This window comes from Haliotis asinina, chromosome 1 (assembly GCF_037392515.1).
Source record: "Haliotis asinina isolate JCU_RB_2024 chromosome 1, JCU_Hal_asi_v2, whole genome shotgun sequence".
NCBI classification, from domain to species: Eukaryota; Metazoa; Mollusca; class Gastropoda; order Lepetellida; family Haliotidae; genus Haliotis; species Haliotis asinina.
Genome location: NC_090280.1, coordinates 40,576,381 through 40,598,936, shown reverse-complemented (window position 1 = coordinate 40,598,936; position 22,556 = coordinate 40,576,381). Strand labels below are relative to the sequence as shown.

General features: G+C 40.2%; 2 protein-coding genes across 2 annotated transcripts in view; both read left to right on the top strand.

Moving 5' to 3' along the window:
* LOC137291352 (deleted in malignant brain tumors 1 protein-like) overlaps positions 1-15,779 on the top strand; it is a 33,340-nt gene extending 17,561 nt beyond the window's left edge. Inside the window, exons 13-19 of the mRNA XM_067822667.1 lie at positions 3,098-3,226; positions 3,717-3,735; positions 4,231-4,304; positions 5,003-5,071; positions 5,869-5,937; positions 13,067-13,114; positions 15,062-15,779. Of these exons, the coding sequence (XP_067678768.1) occupies positions 3,098-3,226; positions 3,717-3,735; positions 4,231-4,304; positions 5,003-5,071; positions 5,869-5,937; positions 13,067-13,114; positions 15,062-15,096 (443 nt within the window). The 3' untranslated portion in view covers positions 15,097-15,779. The remainder of the gene's footprint in view (positions 1-3,097; positions 3,227-3,716; positions 3,736-4,230; positions 4,305-5,002; positions 5,072-5,868; positions 5,938-13,066; positions 13,115-15,061) is intronic.
* LOC137291389 (uncharacterized) lies at positions 6,772-10,692 on the top strand. The gene is made up of 3 exons (XM_067822714.1): positions 6,772-7,276; positions 7,371-7,496; positions 9,455-10,692. Exons 1-3 carry the CDS (start codon positions 6,889-6,891, stop codon positions 10,138-10,140), a joined length of 1,200 nt encoding a protein of 399 aa, XP_067678815.1. The 5' UTR covers positions 6,772-6,888; the 3' UTR covers positions 10,141-10,692.
* Positions 15,780-22,556: the final 6,777 nt, after the last annotated feature.

The window sequence follows — 22,556 nt, the reverse complement described above, 5'->3', positions numbered from 1 at the left end:
ATTTACAAATATTCAAGCTGAGGTAAAAGTACAACAAGGGAGAAAGCTCTTTGCAATGAGCAGGAATACAGGCACACACACACAGGTACAGATTAGCCCTTGATGTTGCTGTCGATGAAGATCTTTGACAGTATGACTTGGAGGTTGGTTCTACCACAGTAGCGAGCTTTGGCAGTATGACGTGAAGATGACTTCAGCACAGTGGCGATCTCTGACAGTATGACATGGAAAGGAGTTTAGCTAGTAGCACTCTTTGATGTTATGACGTGGGGAGGGGTATAGGGAGTAGCGAGGTCTGATGATATGGCGTGAAGGTGGGTATAGGAAGTACTGCTTTATGACATTATGGTGTGGAAGAAGAGTTTGCACAGTACCGATCTTTGACAGTCTGACGTCGAGGTTTGTTTAGCACAGTAGCACTCTTTGATGCTATGACGTGGAGGAGGTTAAAGACAAAAGCGATCTTTGACAGTATGACATGGAGGTGGCTTTATCACAAAAGCGTTCTTTCCCACTATCGCGTGGAGGATGGTTTGGAACAGTAGCGATCTTTGGCAGTATGACGTGGTTGTTAGTTTAGCACAATAGCAATCTATGATGTGGGTTTGGAACAGTTGGAATATTGAGGGACGTGTTTGGAGGTAGGTTTGACACAGTAGTGATCTGCAGTGCTACGTCTTAGAGGAAGGTTTGAGGCAGTAGTGACAGGATGGTGTGTCTTCGTGGAGACTTGATACTTTTCAGTTTCGATTTAGCCTGAATGGCGCAGATATCTCATCTTTCAGCTGGTCGAAGTATCCACCTGGAGCCGCCAGGTAGTGTCCTGAACGTCCTTCTCGGTCAATCAATCAGCATTAAGTGTGTGGTCGACTCCAACTCCCCAGTCACGTCGTTCAGGTGGACCACAGGCAAACTGTAGCGGAAAACGGTTGCGCAGCATAGATAAAATGTCTTCTTACATGCGAGCGAAGCAAGCAACGTACTTTCCTCGCCTCTGTTCGAAAAGTATATTTCATGTCAAAATAGAATGTCGCCACCATCAAAAGTATAAACCCATTTCTTCACTGGGTTGTGATCTCACATTTCCAACCCCATGTTGAACAATTACACACGTGAAATATTTCTTATTCAACATTTTAAGCGCAACTCGTGGCTTATCACGCCGTTCTTCGGCAATGTGGTATTTCTTTCTAATTTCTGCTTATACTTGTTCTGTCACTCCGTGAAACGGAAGCTCGGGTTCATTGACATGCACTGCCCAGAACATGATGGCGTCCACTCGAATCAACGTGTGGTGTGAGTGTTTCACGGCATTAAGTCATGAAAGTCGCGACATAGTTCTGATCATAAAGGAAATTACAGTGTATTAAAAGGGGGAAAATAACACATATTCTTCCAGTGACATTCAGAATAGCGTTCTTTAAGGCCGCCTTGACCACCTTGTGTGCTTGATGTAGGATGCAAGCTAGAAGCTTGATAGGAATGGAGAGATGTAGTTCCACGAGATTTGTATGCTGCTGACAGTCAATGATCGTAGTCATGGTAAATACTGAATGAAATTTATGACAATGTTTGGGGGGTCTTGCAGGTTTACATCGCCGAGGACCACTTGACCATCTGTGCCACCAATACTATTGCCATTTCTCTGCAATCGTTTCGTTTTTAAATCTTCACTTTTATGTTTTGTGATACATTTAGTGCACATGTAAGAATTAAATGCTATAGCGAGCTTTGATGGTATAACGTGGAGGTGGGTTTTGCAGAGTAGAGCATTTTGACACTATGACAAAGGGGTTGGTTTAGCACAGTAGCGATCATCGGTGAAAGCCTTGTATCGTCTGCACATGGAATGAATTGTCCAGTTAATCAAGTCCATGGGCGTGCGGGTCCATTCTCTGCGAAATGTCTTCTTCAAACCTCGTCCCAAATGTGCCAGTGAACGTAAAGGGCATTGCAGGGTTTAGATGCTACGTTGCTCTGTCAGTATGGGTAGGAGCAATGTCTTGCTTGAAGCTGTGAATACTGTGAAATCCAACATGTGATACTTATGAGTTCTTATTAGTCGGTGACTATAGGGTGCAGGTGTCACATCATTTCCTCATTATGGACCGAGATTCTGGAACACTCTAGTTCAGATCGATTTCACCCCACCCCATGCTGTTTGGTCCTCTCCACGATTCCCTTTCTACAATACACTCACACAAATGGGTATGACTTACTTATGCGGAACTCTTTAACTCGTCTGCCGTTTTATGTGCGTTTGGTCGCTATGCCTTTTTCCATCAGAAATCACACACTGATGTTGGTAATCATGGTCAGCTTAGATTGAAAAACATGTTAACAGAGAAGGTGTAATCATGATGAAAACACCACTCTATAATAACGAGAGTTAGCATTTGATTTTGAAAGGTAAATATTTTACTGTCAAAACAGTTAAGGATCTATTCAACACTGTTAGTTCTCATTACTTATTGGATTTTTAAAGGAGATTGATTTCATTGATGAATTCAGATTGAAATGTTTGTTAGATAGATGTATTTTAATGATTGGTAATTTAGATTGGGAACTTGAAATGTTTGTGGCTGTACCTCAAAGGCGGTTGAAGTATTGTAAAATTATTGTTTTCCTGAGAGGGTACGTACGTCCCAAAACGTTCAAAGTCAAATGTAAACATACCAGGAATTTTGAACATAGTATTCTTGTTCTTTTAATTTTGGCTAACATTTCTTACAGCCGTCAGTGACTGAGGGGATGGCGTAAATCCAATTAGGGTCCATGCAGGTAGCAATAGTACTGTATATCACCATGGTCCCTAGTATGGTGATCTACCTTCAGTTGTTGGCGATCTATAGCCTTTTTTATATTGTGTTGGCGCCTGCAGATAAAATGTTTTAGATTTAATTACTAGTTTTACGTGTATATTTGTGATAGTCTAGTTATCTTACTGTCCTCCGTTGACAGAATCGCATAATCTATCTTTCATTATTGTTAATCTATATATTGTTTTAGTTAAGATATCCCTGGAATATCTCCCCATACATTTTCAAATAGAGTGCTTTTTTCATTTTGATAATCTGTTCTTTCTGTTCTGTCACAGCGCATCCTTCCTCTGTGACCGTGAACGATAAAGTGACTACAATAGCAACGGGATCCGCTGCCCTGGTCATCATCCTCCTCCTCATCATCATCATTTTTTATCAGAGGAGGAGAATGAAGACTGCAAAACGTAAGTGTATTTGAAGTGTAACTTGATAGTGACATTGACATTAAATATGCCCATAGTTGCACACAAAGGACCTTACATTGGCTTATATGACTACATAACAATTGCCCCGTGAAGGCTCCGGGGTAGAACAGGCCTTCAGCAAACCATGCATGCGATAAAAGGGGACTATGCTTGTCGTAAGAGGCGACTAATGGGATCGGGTGGTCAGGCTCGCTAACTTGACACGCCATCGGTTCCCAATTGCGCAGATCGGTGACCGTGCTGTTGATCTTTGCTGGATTGTCTGGTCGATACTCGATTATTTACAGACCGCCACAATATAGCTGAAATATTGCTCACTAATATATTACCTCAGTCACTTTGATACATATCAACTGAACTATGTTTAAACTCCGAGAACCTCTCAAATGATAGTAGAGTCTATTGAAAATAGTATTAAATAGTATTTATTGCATTAAATGTGATCTTGACAACTGCATTTTCGTTCCAGCCATTGATAATCCACAGAGGTAGGTGTATGTGTATTGTTAGAATTGTTTAATCAATAGTTTGCCAATACAACTGTTAAAAATACTCACAGATGTATACCGAAGATTCCCCTTTATAAAATATAGTTACGCCCCAACATTTGTTTATTTTACCAATGCATTTACCATTAAAATTATAAGCTATCTAAATTGTATACAAATCACAAAAGCTTACGTGCCAGTTAGTAGAGACCTCTGCTGTACAATTATGAAACACACTGGATTTCTTTAAGTGACATTTTAGGATGAAGAGGATCACGGATCTTCGGCAGTGTAATGGATACGACGTTTCGGTGTAGAAGCTACCCTCATTTCAGTAAAGAAATTGTCAATCCATGTAACCTGCTCCTCTTTGAACTTACAAATGGCTAATGCAGAATAACGAAATGTCGATTTGAATTAATATGTCCTAATGTCTGATAAACGGAAATGAGATTACTACCAGAGCATTGGTTGTAAAATATTCCCATTAACCAGAATGGCACAGACGCAGAGGACAAATGATGGAGAAAGAGAAGAGCAGTACGAGAGTGAGGAACTGGCAAGCAGAGGTACAGCACTAATATATATATATATTGTGTGACGGGTTATATAATATGTCATGGCTATTATTGTCATTTAATCTTCACCGTTGTTTTGCCAAATACACAATGCACCTTGTTTCGTAAGCTGAATGTAAGAAGTTATATTTGGACATTTGGAATGATGCCCAAGAAAGGTAATGAGCATAGTTTAGTAAATATGTAGATATCGTTCGTCGGCATCTGTAATCGATCAGCTATAGAACGGTAGGCAAAACACACTAACAGGACAAGAAGACATTAATACATGAAATCTTTATATGACAGTACCGATTGTGTTAAACAAGGAATGTAGACCCGCAACAGCAAAAGGTGAACGAACTAGCCTTGGACGTTACCTATGAATTCTACTACCCGTGAAGATCCGGCAAACAGGGATATGGATTGTTTAGAAGTAAAACTCGTTCACTATGACAGGACTTACGTGTCACAACACAGTACAGCAATGTTAAGCTACCTCAGCTCCGTAGCAGAGTCATTACTATTCCCCGTTGATACTGGCATCACAAGAAATTAAAGACTCTGTTTTGAAGGTTAGATCTTTTTATAATACGACCCCCTGACTAGCATTGTAAAGTTCACAAGGGAGACATGAGTTTTTCTGCCGTATGAAGCAGACTGTGCAAACATCTATGAAATGTATTTTGAAGTACAACACAATGTTCCAGTTGATGGTTCTGACCGTGTTTATTGCAACCAGGCATTTGAAGATGAAGAAAACACACAGAAAGACACAGGTAAACTGTTGCTGGTTTGAAGCACACGAATCAGATAACAGAACCAGTCGGAGTCCTTCTTCCATAAGACTGCTTGGAGTATTAATCATATTTAAGTGTATATAGGAGGTCTACATCAATTAAACCGAATTTCGAGACAAGAGAAATGATGGAAAAGGTCTCTCTAGGAAACTTAAAGAAGTGCCAGGTTTGCATGTTTAAGCACAAAGTGCATCATAGGTTTCACACCGGTGTTCCCAAAGCAAGGGTGACGTTCATCTGGCTGCTCCCGCCATAAGCATATGCTTGTCTCAAAGATATGTATGCCTATGTAGATGTTTTGCTAGACAGAGAAAATCTGTCAACCCCGACACCTTCCATATGTTTGCCTCTGTGCCATGACGACACGCTGGACAGCACGCAGCTCATGTCCAGATATATTGCAATGTATTAACTATGTCCTCTGTGGGGTAAACCTGTGAAGATCCTTGCTTGTCGATAGGGTAGTCGTGCTCTCTACCCTGGTTGGCACATCCATCGTACCCCAATTGCTTAAATCGACCACGCTCGTGCATTTGGTCACTGCTCTCGATTACTGCCATTTAGATGAGTACGTTAAACAAGGAACAAACTTCCAAACGACTGTTAGATCATGCCTCAAGTGACAAGTGAGCATTTTATTTCTACCACTTGAAATACTCGATAACACTTTGATATTTGGCTGAAGCTGGATTTTCCTGACATCAACCAAACTGGTGTGTAGAATATGATATGAATTTGATTCACGATGCAGAATGAAATGTTTTGCATGTTTACAGAAACTGCTTCGAGACCATCCTACGGTGACATCCAGCTTGAACTTACCGACAACATACGAAATCTGAGAGGTACTAAGACGTTGTTAAAGACACCACACAACCCATTTGTTCATCTGAGGTCGAACATAATGGATATTGATCATGTCTGGTTCATATGTACTCAATATAGCTATATATGCTTTACCATCTGATCTGGATGGGAACGGTTCGGTAGTCAAGTGTTTAAAGCGTTCGTTAAGGCCGAGGCTCGATTCCCACATGGTTGCAATGTGTGAAGCCTGTTTTTGGTCTGACCCGATGGAATATTCCTAACAATGGTGTAAAACAAAACTAACTCACTCACTGATCTGGATGTCTATTTTCATGGCACCAGTTTTGATAACGGGCTCTCAAGAGGTCTAAAGAAATGAATTTATTTTGGGTTAAATACGGTAGAGCTTGCCTACTGCAGCGAAGGTGTTTTGCACGTGAGATTTGTGCTGAAGCCACGTGACGAAGGTGACGTGGTGAGATTGAGCATGAGTTGAGTCATTCGAGGTCTTCGCACAACACGGCGAGCAGCTTTCTTAAATCAACACTCTGCTATGAATCAGCGTTCGGTTTCACCTTCACACCATTCGGAGGACTCTGATGCATCCAAGACGAATCAGCAGAAGGAATCCATAGAAGGTTATGAAACTTTTCAATTATTTAAAGATTACATGGATTGCAAACTAAAAACATTTAAACGTGACATTATTGAAGAGAGTGAAGAAAGATCATTCACAGCGTTCAAAAGGGCTCGTAGAGATTCAAAAATTCCAAGTTTTCGGTTTAAAGGCAACCAACTTCAGTATAAATTTAATGCTGGTTGTTTGGACAAGATTGACACTGCTTTCAGATACATTAAGTGTAGTAGGTATTCTGATTGTGTGGGGATTCTCCAAGATCTTTCCTCAGACATTTCCAGGAGGAATAAGCATATCTGTTTAGCGGATAGGTCACCATCTGGTTGAGCTGTTGTGGCTGAACTAGAGGGAGATGATATTGCCTCTGGATCCGAGGAAGAACGTAGATCCGAGGAAGAACGTAGATTCGAGAAAGCGGAGAACAAAGCCCTGCGCAAAAGACGTGCGTCCTCATTCCGGACCAGAGGGAGACCCAACTATGTTGCACCCAGTGCTACTGTGTCTTCTGCTAGCATGGTTGATACTTCTAGGGAAACTACAACAGGTCAGAGCCAGCCATTTCGTTCCATGGTCAAACGAGGTCCAGCTCCCAACCAACAGTGTTATTTCTGTGGCGGTTTCGGCCACTGGAGGGTCGCCTGTCCAGCGGCAGCCTCACTACGTGCAGCCCAGTCAGCCTGCTCCGATTCAGTCCAGTCCAACCAAGATGCAGTTGTCAAGAAGTAAAGATGTCACTTCAGGTAACCACGTTTCTTTAATAAAGAAGTTGCTACTTTAGTCAGATGAATAGTTTGTATCGTTCCTGAGAGTATTCTTAAAAAAAACTTGTTTTAGGACGAGTTGCTGTGGAAAGTTGCAGTTCCGACGTTCAGACGCCATCAGTCAAGAAAACCAAGACACAACAGAAGGATGTCACTTGTTCTCCAGTCTGTGACATTGATAGTTCTGCAGGCTTAGGAGGTAATGACCTCGCCTCTGGGTTTATTCAGCTAAGGTCTTACGAGTTTGAATCCGAATCTTTGTGTGTTGTGAAAGGTAGTTTAAGGAAACATGTTTCCTTTTGGGTTAAAATTGGAGCTCCTCAGTTTGTGATCGATACTATAACAGACGGTTATGTCATTCCTTTCATTGATAGTCCTCCTACATCTTTCTCTAAAAATAACCAATCCGCTTTGTGGAACGGTACTTTTGTTGTACAGGCTATTCAAGAACTTTTAAGAAACTCTTGTATTGTTGAGCTTGATAGTCCTCCTTTAGTTGTTAATCCTCTTTCAGTAGCCATACAGCGTTCAGGCAAGAAGAGGCTTATCCTTGACCTTAGGTTTGTCAATCAGTTTGTTTACAAAAGAAAGATTGTTTTTGAGGGCTACAAAACAGCCTTGGAGACACAGGTTTCATGTTTAAGTTTGATTTAAAATCTGGTTATCATCACATCGACATACACTCTAGTCAACAACAGTACTTGGGTTTTGCTTGGAATGCTAATGGCATTATTAGGTACTATTGTTTCACAGTTTTGCCGTTTGGGTTAACATCTGCATCTTACATCTTTACGAAGTGTATTCGTCCACGTCCACTAGTTACATATTGGCGAAGGCAATCTATTCATATTGTTGTGTATCTTGACGATGGCTTTGGTTATGCTAGATCCAAGGATTTGTGCTCTAGCCATTCGGACAATGTTAGAGACACTCTAGAACAATCAGGTTTTGTTGTTAATATTGAGAAGTCAGTATGGCATCCTGTTACAGAGTTAGAGTGGCTTGGATTCACATGGAATTTAGATTCTAGTGTTCTTTCTATTCCTGTCAAGAAAACAGAAGATATAGTGTCTAGTTTTTCAGCATTCACATCTGTTTTGCCCAGGTTCACAGCAAGGAGTTTGGCTGCTTTAGCAGGTAAAGTCATAGCTCTTACTCCTGTTTTGGGTGATGTTTGTAGACTTTTCACAAGGCATATGTATTCCGAGGTCCAAAAGGCTTCTTCCTGGGATAGATTTCTTAGGTTAAATAATTCTCATTGTGTGTATGAATTGCTGTTTTGGAGAGACAACCTTCGCAATCTAAAACCAAGAGCGCTGTCTACGGTTAGTAAACCTATGCTATTGGTGTTTTCAGATGCAAGTGATGTAGGTTGTGGAGGTTATGTTGCGGATTCTGATCATGTGTTTCAATATGTCTGGGACTCTCAAGAGAAACTTTGTAGTGCCACGTGGAGAGAATTGAAGGCCATAGAATTAGTTCTCATTGCGTTTACCAGGGTTCTAATGGGCAAACCTGTAAAGTGGTTCACAGACAGCAAACCATGTTGTCATGTAGCTTCATGTGGTAGTTCTAAACAACATCTACAACAAGTTGCCACCTCCATCTTTGTGATAGCCAATCAGTACAACATAAGGTTAAAGTTCAGCTGGATTCCCAGATCAGAAAATGAAAAGGCCGATGCTCTGAGCAGATTTGAAGATTCGGATGACTGGAGAGTTACAGATGAAGTTTTCAAATTTTTAGATGGAAGATGGGGGCCACATTCTGTAGATCGTTTTGCAAACCATTTGAACACCAAGTTAAAAAGGTTTAATTCCAGGTCATGGGTACCAGATACAGAGGCAGTTGATGCATTTACTCAGCAGTGGTATGGGGAGAACAACTGGGTAGTTCCTCCTGTGTATTTGGTGTGTAAAACTGTACATTTCATCTTAGCATGCAATGCTTCTACTACATTGGTGGTGCCAATGTGGCCTTCCGCTCCATACTGGCCGTTGTTATTCCTGGAAGGGCAACCCAGAAAATTCATTACAGACATGATTCAGTTAAGTGGCAGCAACGCTGTTTCAGGAGGGAGCAAGCAGAATATATTCAATAGTTTCACTGGGTTCATGGTTGCTCTCAGGTTTGACAACTGATTATATATCTTTTCAGGTATATTTTCCGTTGGTATATGGCGAGACAAGGATGATCTGGTGCACCAGGATTTAGTTGACTTATCTACAAAAATGCCTGGAATAGTTTTAAAATCTAAAGCAGATGCTACAGTGGTAAAATACAGAAGAGCTTTTACATGTTGGAAAAAATGGGCCTCAAGGTTTAAAGAAATAACTGTTTTGCCTGCAAACTCTTTTCATGTAGGTTTGTACCTTACGTCATTGATTCAGTCGGGTAAAAGGTCTCCTGTTATTATGAATGCAGTTTACGGTATAAGATGGGCACACAGAGTAGCGGGTTTACCAGATCCATGTCAACATGACCTGATTAAGAATTTTACAGAAGCGGCAAGGAGATGTTACAGTGACCCTCTCAAGAAGAAAGAGCCTATAGATGTTGCTATTTTGGAAAAGTTAGTTGTTAGATTTGGCAGAGAGGATTGTTCGCTTGTAGATTTAAGGTTTCTGACAATGTCCATTCTTTCATATGCTGTTTTTTTCAGATTTTCTGAAGTTTCCTCTATTAGGCGGTCTGATATTTCTTTTCATGAAGGATATGTTCGTATTTTCATAGAAAAGAGTAAGACGGATGTGTACAGAGATGGTAGATTTATTGTATGTTTAAGAGACATGGTCGCTGGGTTTCCGACACGGCAAAAGATGGATATGTTAAAGATGACATAAAAGAGTTACTGAGCGTGACTTCTATGTTAGGCTTATAATTTCCTGGATCTGTAATAAATAGTTCTCACTTCTTTGCCCTGTCTTTTAATTTCGAGCTGCGGTAGGCATTACCCATGCGAAGTATTTTGTTGTACATAAATAAATATTTTATGTTCGTTTGATCGAAGAGAATTAGAACATAAATGAATTTATTTTGGGTTAAATACGGTAGAGCTTGCCTACTGCAGCGAAGGTGTTTTGCACGTGAGATTTGTGCTGAAGCCACGTGACGAAGGTGACGTGGTGAGATTGAGCATGAGTTGAGTCATTCGAGGTCTTCGCACAACACGGCGAGCAGCTTTCTTAAATCGAGTGTATTGGAACTTGTTGAAGTTATGAAGGTTTCAGTATTGAACCTTCAATCCGTATGGATAATTCTGGATTACAAGCCGGATGGTTCATCTACGCAGTATTGCGATCTGTATTAGCAGTGAGGTACTGAGGTTCGGATGTAAGGAGGAGAGGGCTGACCTGATGTGATTTTATATTACATGGAGCGGCCTGGAGATGGGACCTGACCCAAAATTGAGGATGTAAGGAATTGGAGATATGTATTTTAGTTTTGTCTTGCATTTAAACACAAACAAATGAATAATAACAGTAATGATAATAATATATTAATAATATTAATAAAATGAAGTTAGTATTGCAGGAACGTCTGTTGTATACTTCATATATGTGTAAGCAGTGTCTTCTGGTTTTGAATTTGCTTGTTTTTCAGGTACAGGTTGAAGGTGCAGACGAGATGGTATTTTAATATTCTGCCGGCTCTTTGTATACTCTGTGTTAATAAACCTGCTCGCCTGTGAGCTGCGGTAGGCATTACCCATGCGAAGTATTTTGTTGTACATAAATAAATATTTTATGTTCGTTTGATCGAAGAGAATTAGAACATAAGAGCAACATCTTCAACTGCCTCAGTCAGCGGGTTGTGAGTTCTAACTTGGCACAGTCACAGTTCTTGGCCCATGGTGATTTAGAGCTCAGTGATGTACAGCATTGAAACAGCCGAACCGTCGAGTTGCAAATATCTCCCATTTGTTATCCTCTGCATCTAGATACCCTGTCAGCTGGGGTTGTGTGTTTTACCAAGGTGGGCACAGATGCCGCCGCGCGCGATGATTTGGAACTCAGCTGTTCTTGAACTGACTTGATCCATTGCCATGTGGATCAGTAACTATTTACAATAATTGCAGTAGTAGCTGTTCATGAGACTTTGATGTTATTGGTGGTTTACAGGACTCAGTAGTACCGAATCCTCGTTAGCAGTGGCAAGTGGTTCTACCTACCAGTGGTACATGATACTGTTTATGAGTGATACGTAGTCATCCTTATCAGTCAGCTGTGGTATATAGTGTGTAAGTGCGCGGTTCAGTCTTTGTGTCCGTTTACCAGTGGTACATGGACCTATGTAACTGTGGTGCATTTATTTTCTGTCACGGGTACACGGTCCTGTTTATGAGTTCTAAAGTCCTGTTCGGGAATTTCTGCAAAAGTCTTGTTTATACACTGAGTCAAAAAAGAAACTCATAAAATGTATTTTTTAAAAGTACTGAATAATTTTTCTCTGATATATATGTATTCGAAATGGGGTCCCTATGTTTCGACAAATCAGGTATGGAACGTGCAGTTCATCACGTGATCTTCGCGTCGAAGTTTTCTTCATTTGCATGTGGTACTGTGTATGACTTGCGAGGTCGTCTACAACAAACTGGCACCTCTTCTGATAGCCCAAGGTCGGGTCGTCCACGTGTGACGCTACGGGCAGAAGACCGTCAAATCGTCCTACGTCATCTACCTGACAGATTTCTATCGGCTACACGACTGTTCTCACAGACCATTCGAAATCGGTTGCGGACTGCCAGTCTCCATTCTCGACGTCCATATCGTGGGCCAATATTGACGCCGTGTCATCAACGTCAGCGACTGCTGTGGGCCCAACGTCACCTCTGATGGACCCAGAGAGACTGGAATCGAGTGTCTTTAGCGATGAATCCAGGTTTACCGGACGGCAGACATAGAGTCTGGAGACGACGTTATGCCCGATGTTGTGTGCATGAAATCGACAGATTCGGGGACGGAAGTGCATGGTGCGGGGTGCTTTCTGTGGGAACAACCGTTCCCGACTTCTGGTCATCCGTGGAAACTTCACAGCTGCTGCTTATCGCGACCAGGTGCTCTCCCTTGAATTCGTTCCTTTCATGGCGGCTCATGGCCCAGGTCTACAGTTCCAGCATGATAATTCACGGCCGCATACCGCGTCTTTGACACGAAATTGTCCTCAAAGAGCTGGAATCAACGTCATGGACTGGCCATCGAGGTCACCTGACCGTAAAGCAATAGAGCACGTGTGGGATGCACTTGGGACAAGGTTTCGTGTTCTTAGAAACCAACCTCAGAATTTGCAGGACCTTGGCGCTGACTTGCATGAGCAATGGCGCAGAATCCCAAACCACGTGTTCACAAGCATCAGGCACTCTATGAGGAGACGGTGGTTTTCAGTGGTGAATGCTGGGGGCGGCCATACACAATATTGAATTGAGAAATTTCGAATTTTTATTCTTGTGACTTGACATTCTGTATAACCATGTTTGGGACGACGGTTTAGCCATATGAAACTGATTGTGGCACTGTCAGTGTATCGAGTACATCGCACAGATCCCAGCAATGAAATAATAACAATTTAACCATCTTACCATCTCATGTTCTTTTATAGTGCCCTGAAGAAAGAATGTGAAGTTTCTTATTTGACTCAGTATAGGTTCTACTGAAGTCCCGTTTATGAGTTCTACTACAGTTTTTTTTATTTGTTTTATCGGTGGTGCATGGTTATCAGGATCAACGTGCTTCATATGTTCTCATGTGTTTTATCCTATTCTTCCCCCAGCAAAAAAGCGACAAGTACAATCGCCGAAAACGCAGACGCACGATAACGGTAAGCACACGCTTTGACTTGTGGTTTTTATTTCAATACCTCAGAAACATCCAGGTATAGAATTCGTTGTTCCAGCCTCACACTAAACATTCCAGTGAGATGATGGCGGATAGATAAATGACATGACCAATTCTGACCATTAGATCCAATGGGGTACTTCTTGGCATCCGCCAGTCTGTCTCACAGTTCCTGAACCACATTATATTCTTTTCTACTTGGCCCTCCCTCAAATGCTTTCATTGAACAAGTCTAGATTTCACCAGGTTCTGAATTTCTTGGGCTCCATTTCGATTTAAATGGGTTCATTTGTTACTGCAAAAAGCATGTGTGGCAGCTTGGAAAATTAACCGTAATAGATATATCTGTACCTGATGGTATCCATTGCCTCACTTATGCGGGGATATTTTGGAGTTGCATCGTTTGGAAGGATATAGAGGATGTCTGACATACGTATACCACATGGTCTGTGCGGCCATACTGGTGGTCTGGTATGTGACTGAGCCACTTGGCTTGCCCATCGCCTTGGCATGTCCAATGGCACGGGCATTCCATGACGATCCCCATCGTCCCACGTCAACGATCAGTTCACCGCATAACTATTTAAGTGACCTGGCTTTCAGTGTCAGTTGTCTTGTACCGGTACAATACACAGATATGGCCCCCAGGTCTTGACATCACGACTCCCTCCTTGTAACCTGGACTTTGTATTTAGAGTGGGGCGGGAAAACTAAGTATTTATGACCAGTTATTGTTGGGTTGGGAAGGGGGACAATTAGTTCTAAGAATCAATAGGTTTAGCTTTAAGAATTAAAGAGGTGTGTCGGGATTGGCAAATAAACGGGTAGTAGTAGAAAGGTAGGAAGTAAGTGTGAATTAGTAAAATGCTGTTTTGATACGTTGTTTATTTTCAATGGACTCTTTTCTAAGAAAGTAAGATTCTTCATGGCAACTTCTTTATTACATATGGCATCATATGCAATTAAAAAGTTGTTATTTCACCATTACGAATCTTCCTTTCTTATTACTCATCAACTTCTAATAATGACGATCAAACAAAGCAAACTCTTTTCTGTAAAGATGTTTGTGCTATGTTCCATGTGCTTGACGTCCAGTATTAGAACTGGAAGCTGAATTACACACAACGGGGACGGACAACAATATTCCCACAATGAACGAAATCCCACATCGCAATGTCTAAGGTTGTCTGTTGCCACCTCCCTGCACTGTTTAAATCCTACAATTCAGCTATCACTCGGTGCTCCCCAAGGGGTGCCTGGTACAAACTTAATATGATGGGAAAATATATCTATGACTGTAAAACCTAACTGATACTCTCTGAAAGAAAGCAAATATACCTTTTACACACCAGGATGATTAATATCTAATTTTTGTACAAACGTGGATTTAGACGGCTGGGCCTATATACATTGTACTTAAGAAGGGATATTCTTGTAATAGAAGATAATATAAGTGTGAGGTTCCCTAATAACTGTGAAGGAAAAACAATCGTATAGTTGTATTTTCGAGTTTAAATAAGTATTTCATCATCATTTCCATCAGGTGTGTTCTGCTCAAGTTTGAACCATGTTTGTGATCAAGCGGAAGTAGTACAGTGAGATGCATTTTTTCAGTCGAAATTAATAGTTCATTCAAGCATGTTTAAATTTAGTATATTAAATACTAAATACTAGTAGAATTAGATTGTACCATGGCCAATCGACATATTGTCTTAAAAACATTATTTACAATTGCTCACTTTAAAGCTGACCTGGAATGTATGTGATATCCCTGAAGTTCGGAAGGTAGTTATCTTGTTGACACAACGGCGGATTCTGCATCACATTAGACTTTCTGACTGCTCGCATCTGTTTGGTAGGCAGTTTAAGACAAAAGATATTGTCACTAATTAACTATCATCAATGACTTACATATTTTTCTCCTTCGCAGAGCCCATCTATGAAAACACCATCGTCAGGCGCTAGTTGCTCTTGTAACTATGGATACCGCCATCACCACCTGCCCGGGCCACATCTCTGCATCATCAGCATGTATATACCTAGCTGCTGTTTTCACTATACTCGGTCCCATGTTAATCACTGTATCTAGGCCGCACCTATTTGGCTTCTCTCATCGATAATCTTACAGACTTGTCATATTATTATTATTAACTATGAATATTACGTTGATTTATTGCATGTACTCTATATGACGACTCATTATTCAAATGAACTATGGAGGATCTGTTTACCAATAACTGTTCTCATTTTATTATTGTAGTTTTAACGGAATTAGATTTGTTAACTGATCTGTAAATAGATAAATATGTTATGAAGTATAAATATGTTTCGAAGTTTGAATTTGTGACTCAGTTTGTAACTGGTTGTATCCTCGAGGGGGGCTAAAGTGTCGTTTTTTCAACCATTTCTTAGTTTCCATTATACGTCGTTTCTCCCTTAGAGGGCAAAAATTCTATGATTTGATTTATGTCTTATATACTGGACAAAATACGTTAGGGATGTTGGTATTTTTATGACATTTCCATGGCCAGGCCAAAGTCCAGACTTAAATATTATAGCAAATGTCTGGAAAGTGTTAAAATATCGCCTAATGAGGCGAGTGCAAGACATTAACACCACAGATTATCTCATACGCATAGTTGGGAAAATCTCAAAAGACTTTATCGCAGTCTACCAGTCCGAATACGACAGGTTTTGAGAGTACTGAAAATTCGAAAACGTTATTATCTCTTTTTTGTGTTTTGATATTTAGCAAGTTGTCTTGACATTGCGCAAGTGCAAACTCAATTTTTGCCACTGACTGTAGATGATTTCACGTTAGTGATGTCACAACTACTAGCGCCGGTGAAATGCAACTCCCGACTAGCTGTTGGGTGTGAATCTGTTTGTTTATTCAGAGGACATCAGACAAATACCCTGTAAACATTGTATGAATATGATCACAATACGTAATTAATTATCACAAGGCTATATATTATCACAGATTCATCTCTACACCATTTGTGAGAAAAAGGGATACAGCTGAATATATGTAAACCATGGTCACATGAATATGCACAGTACAATGATAAAATAATAAATGCATTGATAACAGGACTTTCTTATAATGTTATTTTTACAAATATGAACACAAAGCGCTTGAAACATCAACTCGTCATTATTGGTTACAATTAGTAGCAGAAAATATATTTCACACGTATACGTTCATAATTAATAAATGCTCACCCATCTCTAAGACGAAGCTACCCCTAGATGTATGATGACCGAGAGTGACCCGTAGTCAGATGACAAAATGAAACACAATCACTAAACAGAAAAACCTAAGCACATGCAGAAGAATATCATAGTGTCAACATTCACCACCACGGAGCGCACAGCATACACGCTCGACACCCACAAATAACAATAACAAATGCTATGAAATGCATATACATTGCACACCCTTACCCGTGTTTGTGCAACATAATTACATATTCTAACTGCAAACTTGTATATAATAGACGTTTATAGTCTAAAACTTTATTTTAAATTTATTACTGAAATAATACACCTAAACTAGTAGAAAGTATTTCACAACAAAATCTGTGACTTCTCAAACTCTACCTCACATCATCAGCTCTCCGAATGCAGTGAAAACCACGAGACACGAGGTATGATCCTATTAAAGCAGATCACCCATTCAACCAATCACATTCTTCCGTGTGGGCAAAGATTCTCACGTGAAATGCAGATTAACCTGGCCTACCCAGCAGAAAATACTGTTGGCCACAATACTGTATAACACCAGGAAAAGTTTTTGTATGTTTCTTTATTGACAGTATAAATAAAACGAAATATAAAATACAACATGAAATGTCACTGCTACACCCTTCTTCAGGAATGACGTCCTCGTCATGTACGGTAGCTGCATAGATGAGTAGCAACCATTTGTACTTAAGACTTTGTTATAACTCTAAGAAGAGCATCAGAAAACCTATCTGGAAGATTCGCGAAGACACCCCTTGAAACCAATGATTCCAAAAACTGAGCTTTTTCCATCCACTCAGGAACACCTGTACTCCGTGACATTGCACACTGTCCACTTGTCATCCGGTTAGGTTTCCTTCTGTCCCTGGTGGATCGATAGGGTAAAACGTGCTCCTCTCCTTCCAAATCTCTTGCCTCTCGTGTCTCATTGCTAACCACACCTTCTACTAAAGGTGTCTGTGTCTCTGTTACTGCAGTCTCCGTTACTGTTGGAGCAACCGTTTCTAGGACAGTCATCTGCGATCCTGTCTCCCCTATTCCCTCCCCCTCCTTATCGGGTTCCTGGACTGCGTGTCACAAAAGCCTCCTAAATTTACGAGGTCGTAGCCCATACGACCTTCTTTACGACCCTCTTCCGACCTCCTTTACGACCGTTTCACAAAGGCGTCGTATCCATGTCGTACCATGGGGTCCTACATCCATGTCGTACATCGTTTAAGAGGTACTTGGTTGTATAGCAACGCATTCAGCGAGACCAAACATGCAGCTGCGTATCCTGTTATTCCCGAAGTATTTCAAAATAGGAACACAGTTTCAATACCAGTGCAAATGCCATGTTTGTAATTATCTTATCAGATTATCTTATCGTAATAATTTTATCCTCTCACTAAATTCCATTGAAAATTACAAGATAAAATGCATAAATCGGTTCCATTAATATTAAGTATAAAGTTTGAATTAATCGCTGTTCATTAACCATGTTGTCGTTATGTCTACGTTTGATCTACTAACTCTAGTCTTGTGTAAAGGGCCAAGCCCTGTGCTATAACTCTGTAGTGTTGCACAAAAATTTGAGAATTGTATGTTTATATTTTCTAGCCTTGGCGAATTTCGAAACAGAATTTGAAAACGTTACTGTTTATTATTGCCTAGAGTCGTATCCCAGAAGGCGGTGGCTCATGGGCCAATCTGGTGGAATCATTAATCTTTTAATTTTTCTGCTGGAGTATATCATCCGAGTATCCTTGGTGCTGCAAGCCGGAGACCCGCTTGTTTTTAGCATTGTCCTTGTGATACTCCGTGGTGGGTGGGGAGCTCGGATGATGAACTATTCAACCATAACCATGGCTTCTCAAATCCCCATTACAAAGAAAAAACGTCCACTTGACAATGATCCAGATGATAACGACCAAAGACTGTCCACTTCCATTGATTACTGGCAACGTTTTGTCGTGATTGAGACTCAGGATGACAGCAGACTGAAGTTGAACCCTTTTGCGATACAGAAAGGCATACAAGGAATTGCTGGTGACGTCAAAAATATCAGACGTTTGCGTTCAGGTGCGTTGCTCGTTGAATGCAACAGAAGACAACAAACTAACCTGATGTCTACCACCACAGTCGTCGGCATTCCAGTATCAGTATCTCCACATAGGACACTTAACACAATACTAAGGAATCATCAGGGATAGAGATGGATTATTTGCCGACATGTCTGAATTTGATATTGTTTCAGAAATGAAAGATCAAGGGGTCACATACGTTAAGCGTTTTACAACACGTAAAAACCAGGAGACCATTCAGACTAATACATACCTCTTTTCATTTTCCTCTCCAACAGCTCCCAGATCTGTAAAGGCAGGCTATTGTCACATCAATGTAGCCACCTATATACCCAATCCATTAAGGTGTTTTAAATGCCAGAAGTTTGGTCATGGTGTTAGTACTTGCACATTGTCTGTTGTGTGTGCTCACTGTGGTGAGAAGACACACACAAAAGAAGATTGTGACAGTGACTTTAAAAAATGCACCAACTGCTCAGGTGACCATTCTTCATTTTCTAAACAGTGTCCAATTTGGAAAGAACAAATGGAGATAAATAAAATCAAATTTACACAAAATATATCTTTCTCTGAGGCCATAAAACTGGTAAAAAGATCTGATCTTCCAGAAAGTTATGCTACAATAGCAAAAACATCATCGGGTTCTAGCTCTAAAACAACATCAACCACAGGCTGTCAAACTACCTTGACTTGGGTCATTTGTGATTCTCCACAGCCTTTGTGCACTGCTGTATCATCACAGACTGAGGAATCATTTCCTAGTACCTCAAAGTCTTCTTCTGATCACAAATCATCAGCATCTCAGTCACATTCAAAGTCTCAATCAACAGCTGATAGTCGACAAACGGTGAAAAGTAAACCGAAGCCAAAGCCTGATGCTTCAAAACAACAAAGTGGCAGAGCTCCTAAAGGGTCACAAAATAAAGTTCAATTGTTTAATAAATACGGGTCTCTTGAATACATGGACGTTTCTGAAAACGTCCATTCTAGGGCACATAGCTTGTTGCCCTCCAAAAGAGTGCGGGGTAGATCCCCCATGAATCCCCCCAAAAGATAGTTTATTCCAATAATATTGTACAGTGGAACTGCAGAGGACTGAGGACAAATTTACATGAATTACAGCTATTAGTCCACGATTTTACACCTTCAGTGATATGTCTCCAAGAGACATATTTAAAACAAACAGATATATTTTACCTTCGTCATTTTAATGCATATGATTCTTTTTCGCCTCCGGGTGATAGAGCCACTGGCGGATCATCCATTCTTGTCAGACAAAATGTTATTCAAAGCCCTGTTTCGCTTGTTACTAATATGCAGGCTGTTGCAGTAATAATTACTTTACATGTAGCGTTTACACTTTGCTCTCTTTATATTTCGCCGTCTTCGGCGTTTGCCAAAACCGATCTTCAAGCTCTATATGATCAACTCCCGAAGCCCTGTATTATAATGGGAGATTTAAATGGGCACAACCCACTCTGGGGTAGTGTAAATACCAACACTAAAGGTAAATTGTTGGAGGACTTTTGTTCTGACAATGATTTATGTATTTATAATGATGGTTCCAACACATATTTACACCCTGGTACAGGGACTTATTCTGCTCTCGACTTGTCACTCACAAATTCAGAACTACTTAATGAATTCGAATGGTCAGTCCACGATGACCTGTGTGGAAGTGACCATTTTCCTACTATATTAAAAGCTGTTACTCCATCTGATGTTCCTCCATCATCAAGGCGAAATTTTAAAAAGGCTAACTGGGCTTTACATGAAACACTGTGTTCTGAAAAACTTAAACCCGAACGTTTTATTGACGTTCCCGATGCTATTAAATGTTTTGCTGATGAATTGAACTCCATAGCTGATGAGTGTATACCAAAGTCCTCTGCAGTTCCACACATAAGAAAACCATGGTTCAACGATGACTGCAAACAAGGAAAAAAGCTGAACATTATTTCCGTCGCCATCCTATGGTGCATAATTTAAATAAATTTTAAATTTTAAATGCTTAAGCGCGGCGTACTTTTAAACAGAACAAACGCCAATCTTGGCAAAATTATGTATCTAAAATAAATTCTCGGACACCCATTTCCAAGGTATGGAACATGGTCCAAAAAATTAAAGGTAAAGGTACTAAATCTACTGTCCATCATCTTAAACATGGAGATCAGTTACTTACGGATAAATCAGATATTGCAAATACACTGGGCGAAACCCTCGCTAAACACTCTTCCTCCTCTAATTATTTACCTAAATTCCAGCAGTATCAAAAACAACAAGAAAAGAAAACTATTAATTTCAATTCTGATAACGGGGAAGATTATAATGAAACGTTTTCTATTCATGAACTCCATACTGCTCTTGATCAAGCTCATGACACTGCTACAGGAGCTGATAACATACATTATCAACTCCTGAAGCACTTACCAGAATCCTGTTTAGAGACGCTCTTATCAATATTTGATGATATTTGGACTTCCGGTAAATTTCCTTCTTCATGGCGTGATGCCATAGTAGTACCCATACCTAAACCTGGACGTGATCATACGGATCCATCTAATTATCGTCCGATTTCATTAACTAGCTGTGTTTGCAAGACCATGGAACGCATGATAAATAATCGACTTGTTTGGTACTTGGAAACAAATAACCTTATAACAGATATACAATGTGGTTTCAGTAAAAACAGAAGTACTGTCGATCACTTAGTGCGTTTAGAATCATTTGTGAAAAATGCACTGATCAATAAACAACATGCTGTGTCTATCTTTTTTTATCTTGAGAAGGCATATGACACAACCTGGAAGTATATCATTCTGAGAGATTTACATGATTTCGGTTTGCGAGGTTGTTTGCCTCAATTCATTGGCAAATTTATAAATAACAGACAATTTCAAGTCCGCGTAGGTTCTACCCTGTCTGATCCTTACAATCAGGATCAGGGTGTTCCAGAAGGCAGTATTTTGTCTGTCACACTTTTTAGTATAAAGATAAACAGTTTATCAAAAGTTTTAAACGATTCAATTGATGGATCGTTATTTGTGGATGATTTTAATATTTCTTGTCGCGGTAGAAATATGCATACCATTGAACGGCAACTACAGTTGTGTTTAAACAAAATTAATAAATGGTGTCTTGAAAACGGCTTCAAGTTTTCTAAATCGAAAACTAACTGTATACATTTTTGTCGTAAATATAAACCACATAAAGACCCTGAACTATCTCTTGATGGCACACTACTCAAAGTTGTGAAGGAAGCTAAGTTCTTGGGTCTCATTTTTGACTCACACTTAACGTTTTTACCGCATATGAAATCACTTAAGACTAAATGCCTGAAAGCACTTGACTTGTTGAAAGTGGTTTCAAATTCTAAATGGGGAGGGGATCAAGCTACCCTTCTCCATCTATATCGATCTCTCGTGCGTTCGAAACTCGATTATGGCTCCATCGTCTATGGTGGAGCCTGCAAAAGCAACTTAAAACTATTAGATTCAGTCCATCATCAAGGTCTAAGACTTTGTCTTGGCTCCTGTAGAACTTCACCTGTTGACAGCCTGTATGTCGAGTCTGACGAACCATCTCTTGAGCAGCGACGTATAAAATTAGCTTTACAGTATGTAACAAAACTATATTCAAATGAGTCCAACCCTGCATATAACTGTGTTTTCAATCCCCTGTATGAGGATTTACACAAAAAGATATCTTCTCTTGTTCCGCCTCTTGGTTTAAGAATAAAACCACTTATTTCTGCTGCCAGCATTGAGCTGGAAAACATAGCTCCTTCCCGTCTTCTTTCTTCTCCTCCTTGGCAGTTGGTCAGGCCACATGTTGACCTAACATTAACGACTTTTAAAAAATCAGAAACGAATGAATTACAGTATAAACAAGAATATAATCAACTGAAACATAAATATAGCAATTATAAATCCTTATTTACAGATGGGTCCAAGGGCGGTGGCGCAGTTGCTTGTGCCACTGTCATTGGATCCAGAACAATATCTTCTCCATTACCCGATAATAGTTCTATTTTTACCGCAGAAGCTAACGCCATATTAACAGCTCTCAAATATATTCAAAGACACCCTAAACGTAAACAGTATATAATCTATTCCG

What these genes read in the sequence shown, in the direction of transcription:
- LOC137291389 (XM_067822714.1), top strand. Translation starts at nt 6,889, where the DNA reads ATGATATTGCCTCTGGATCCGAGGAAGAACGTAGATCCGAGGAAGAAC. An exon ending in AAGTAAAGATGTCACTTCAG is followed by an intron (nt 7,277 to 7,370) that starts GTAACCACGTTT and finishes AACTTGTTTTAG; the next exon opens with GACGAGTTGCTGTGGAAAGT. An exon ending in TAGTTCTGCAGGCTTAGGAG is followed by an intron (nt 7,497 to 9,454) that starts GTAATGACCTCG and finishes ATATCTTTTCAG; the next exon opens with GTATATTTTCCGTTGGTATA.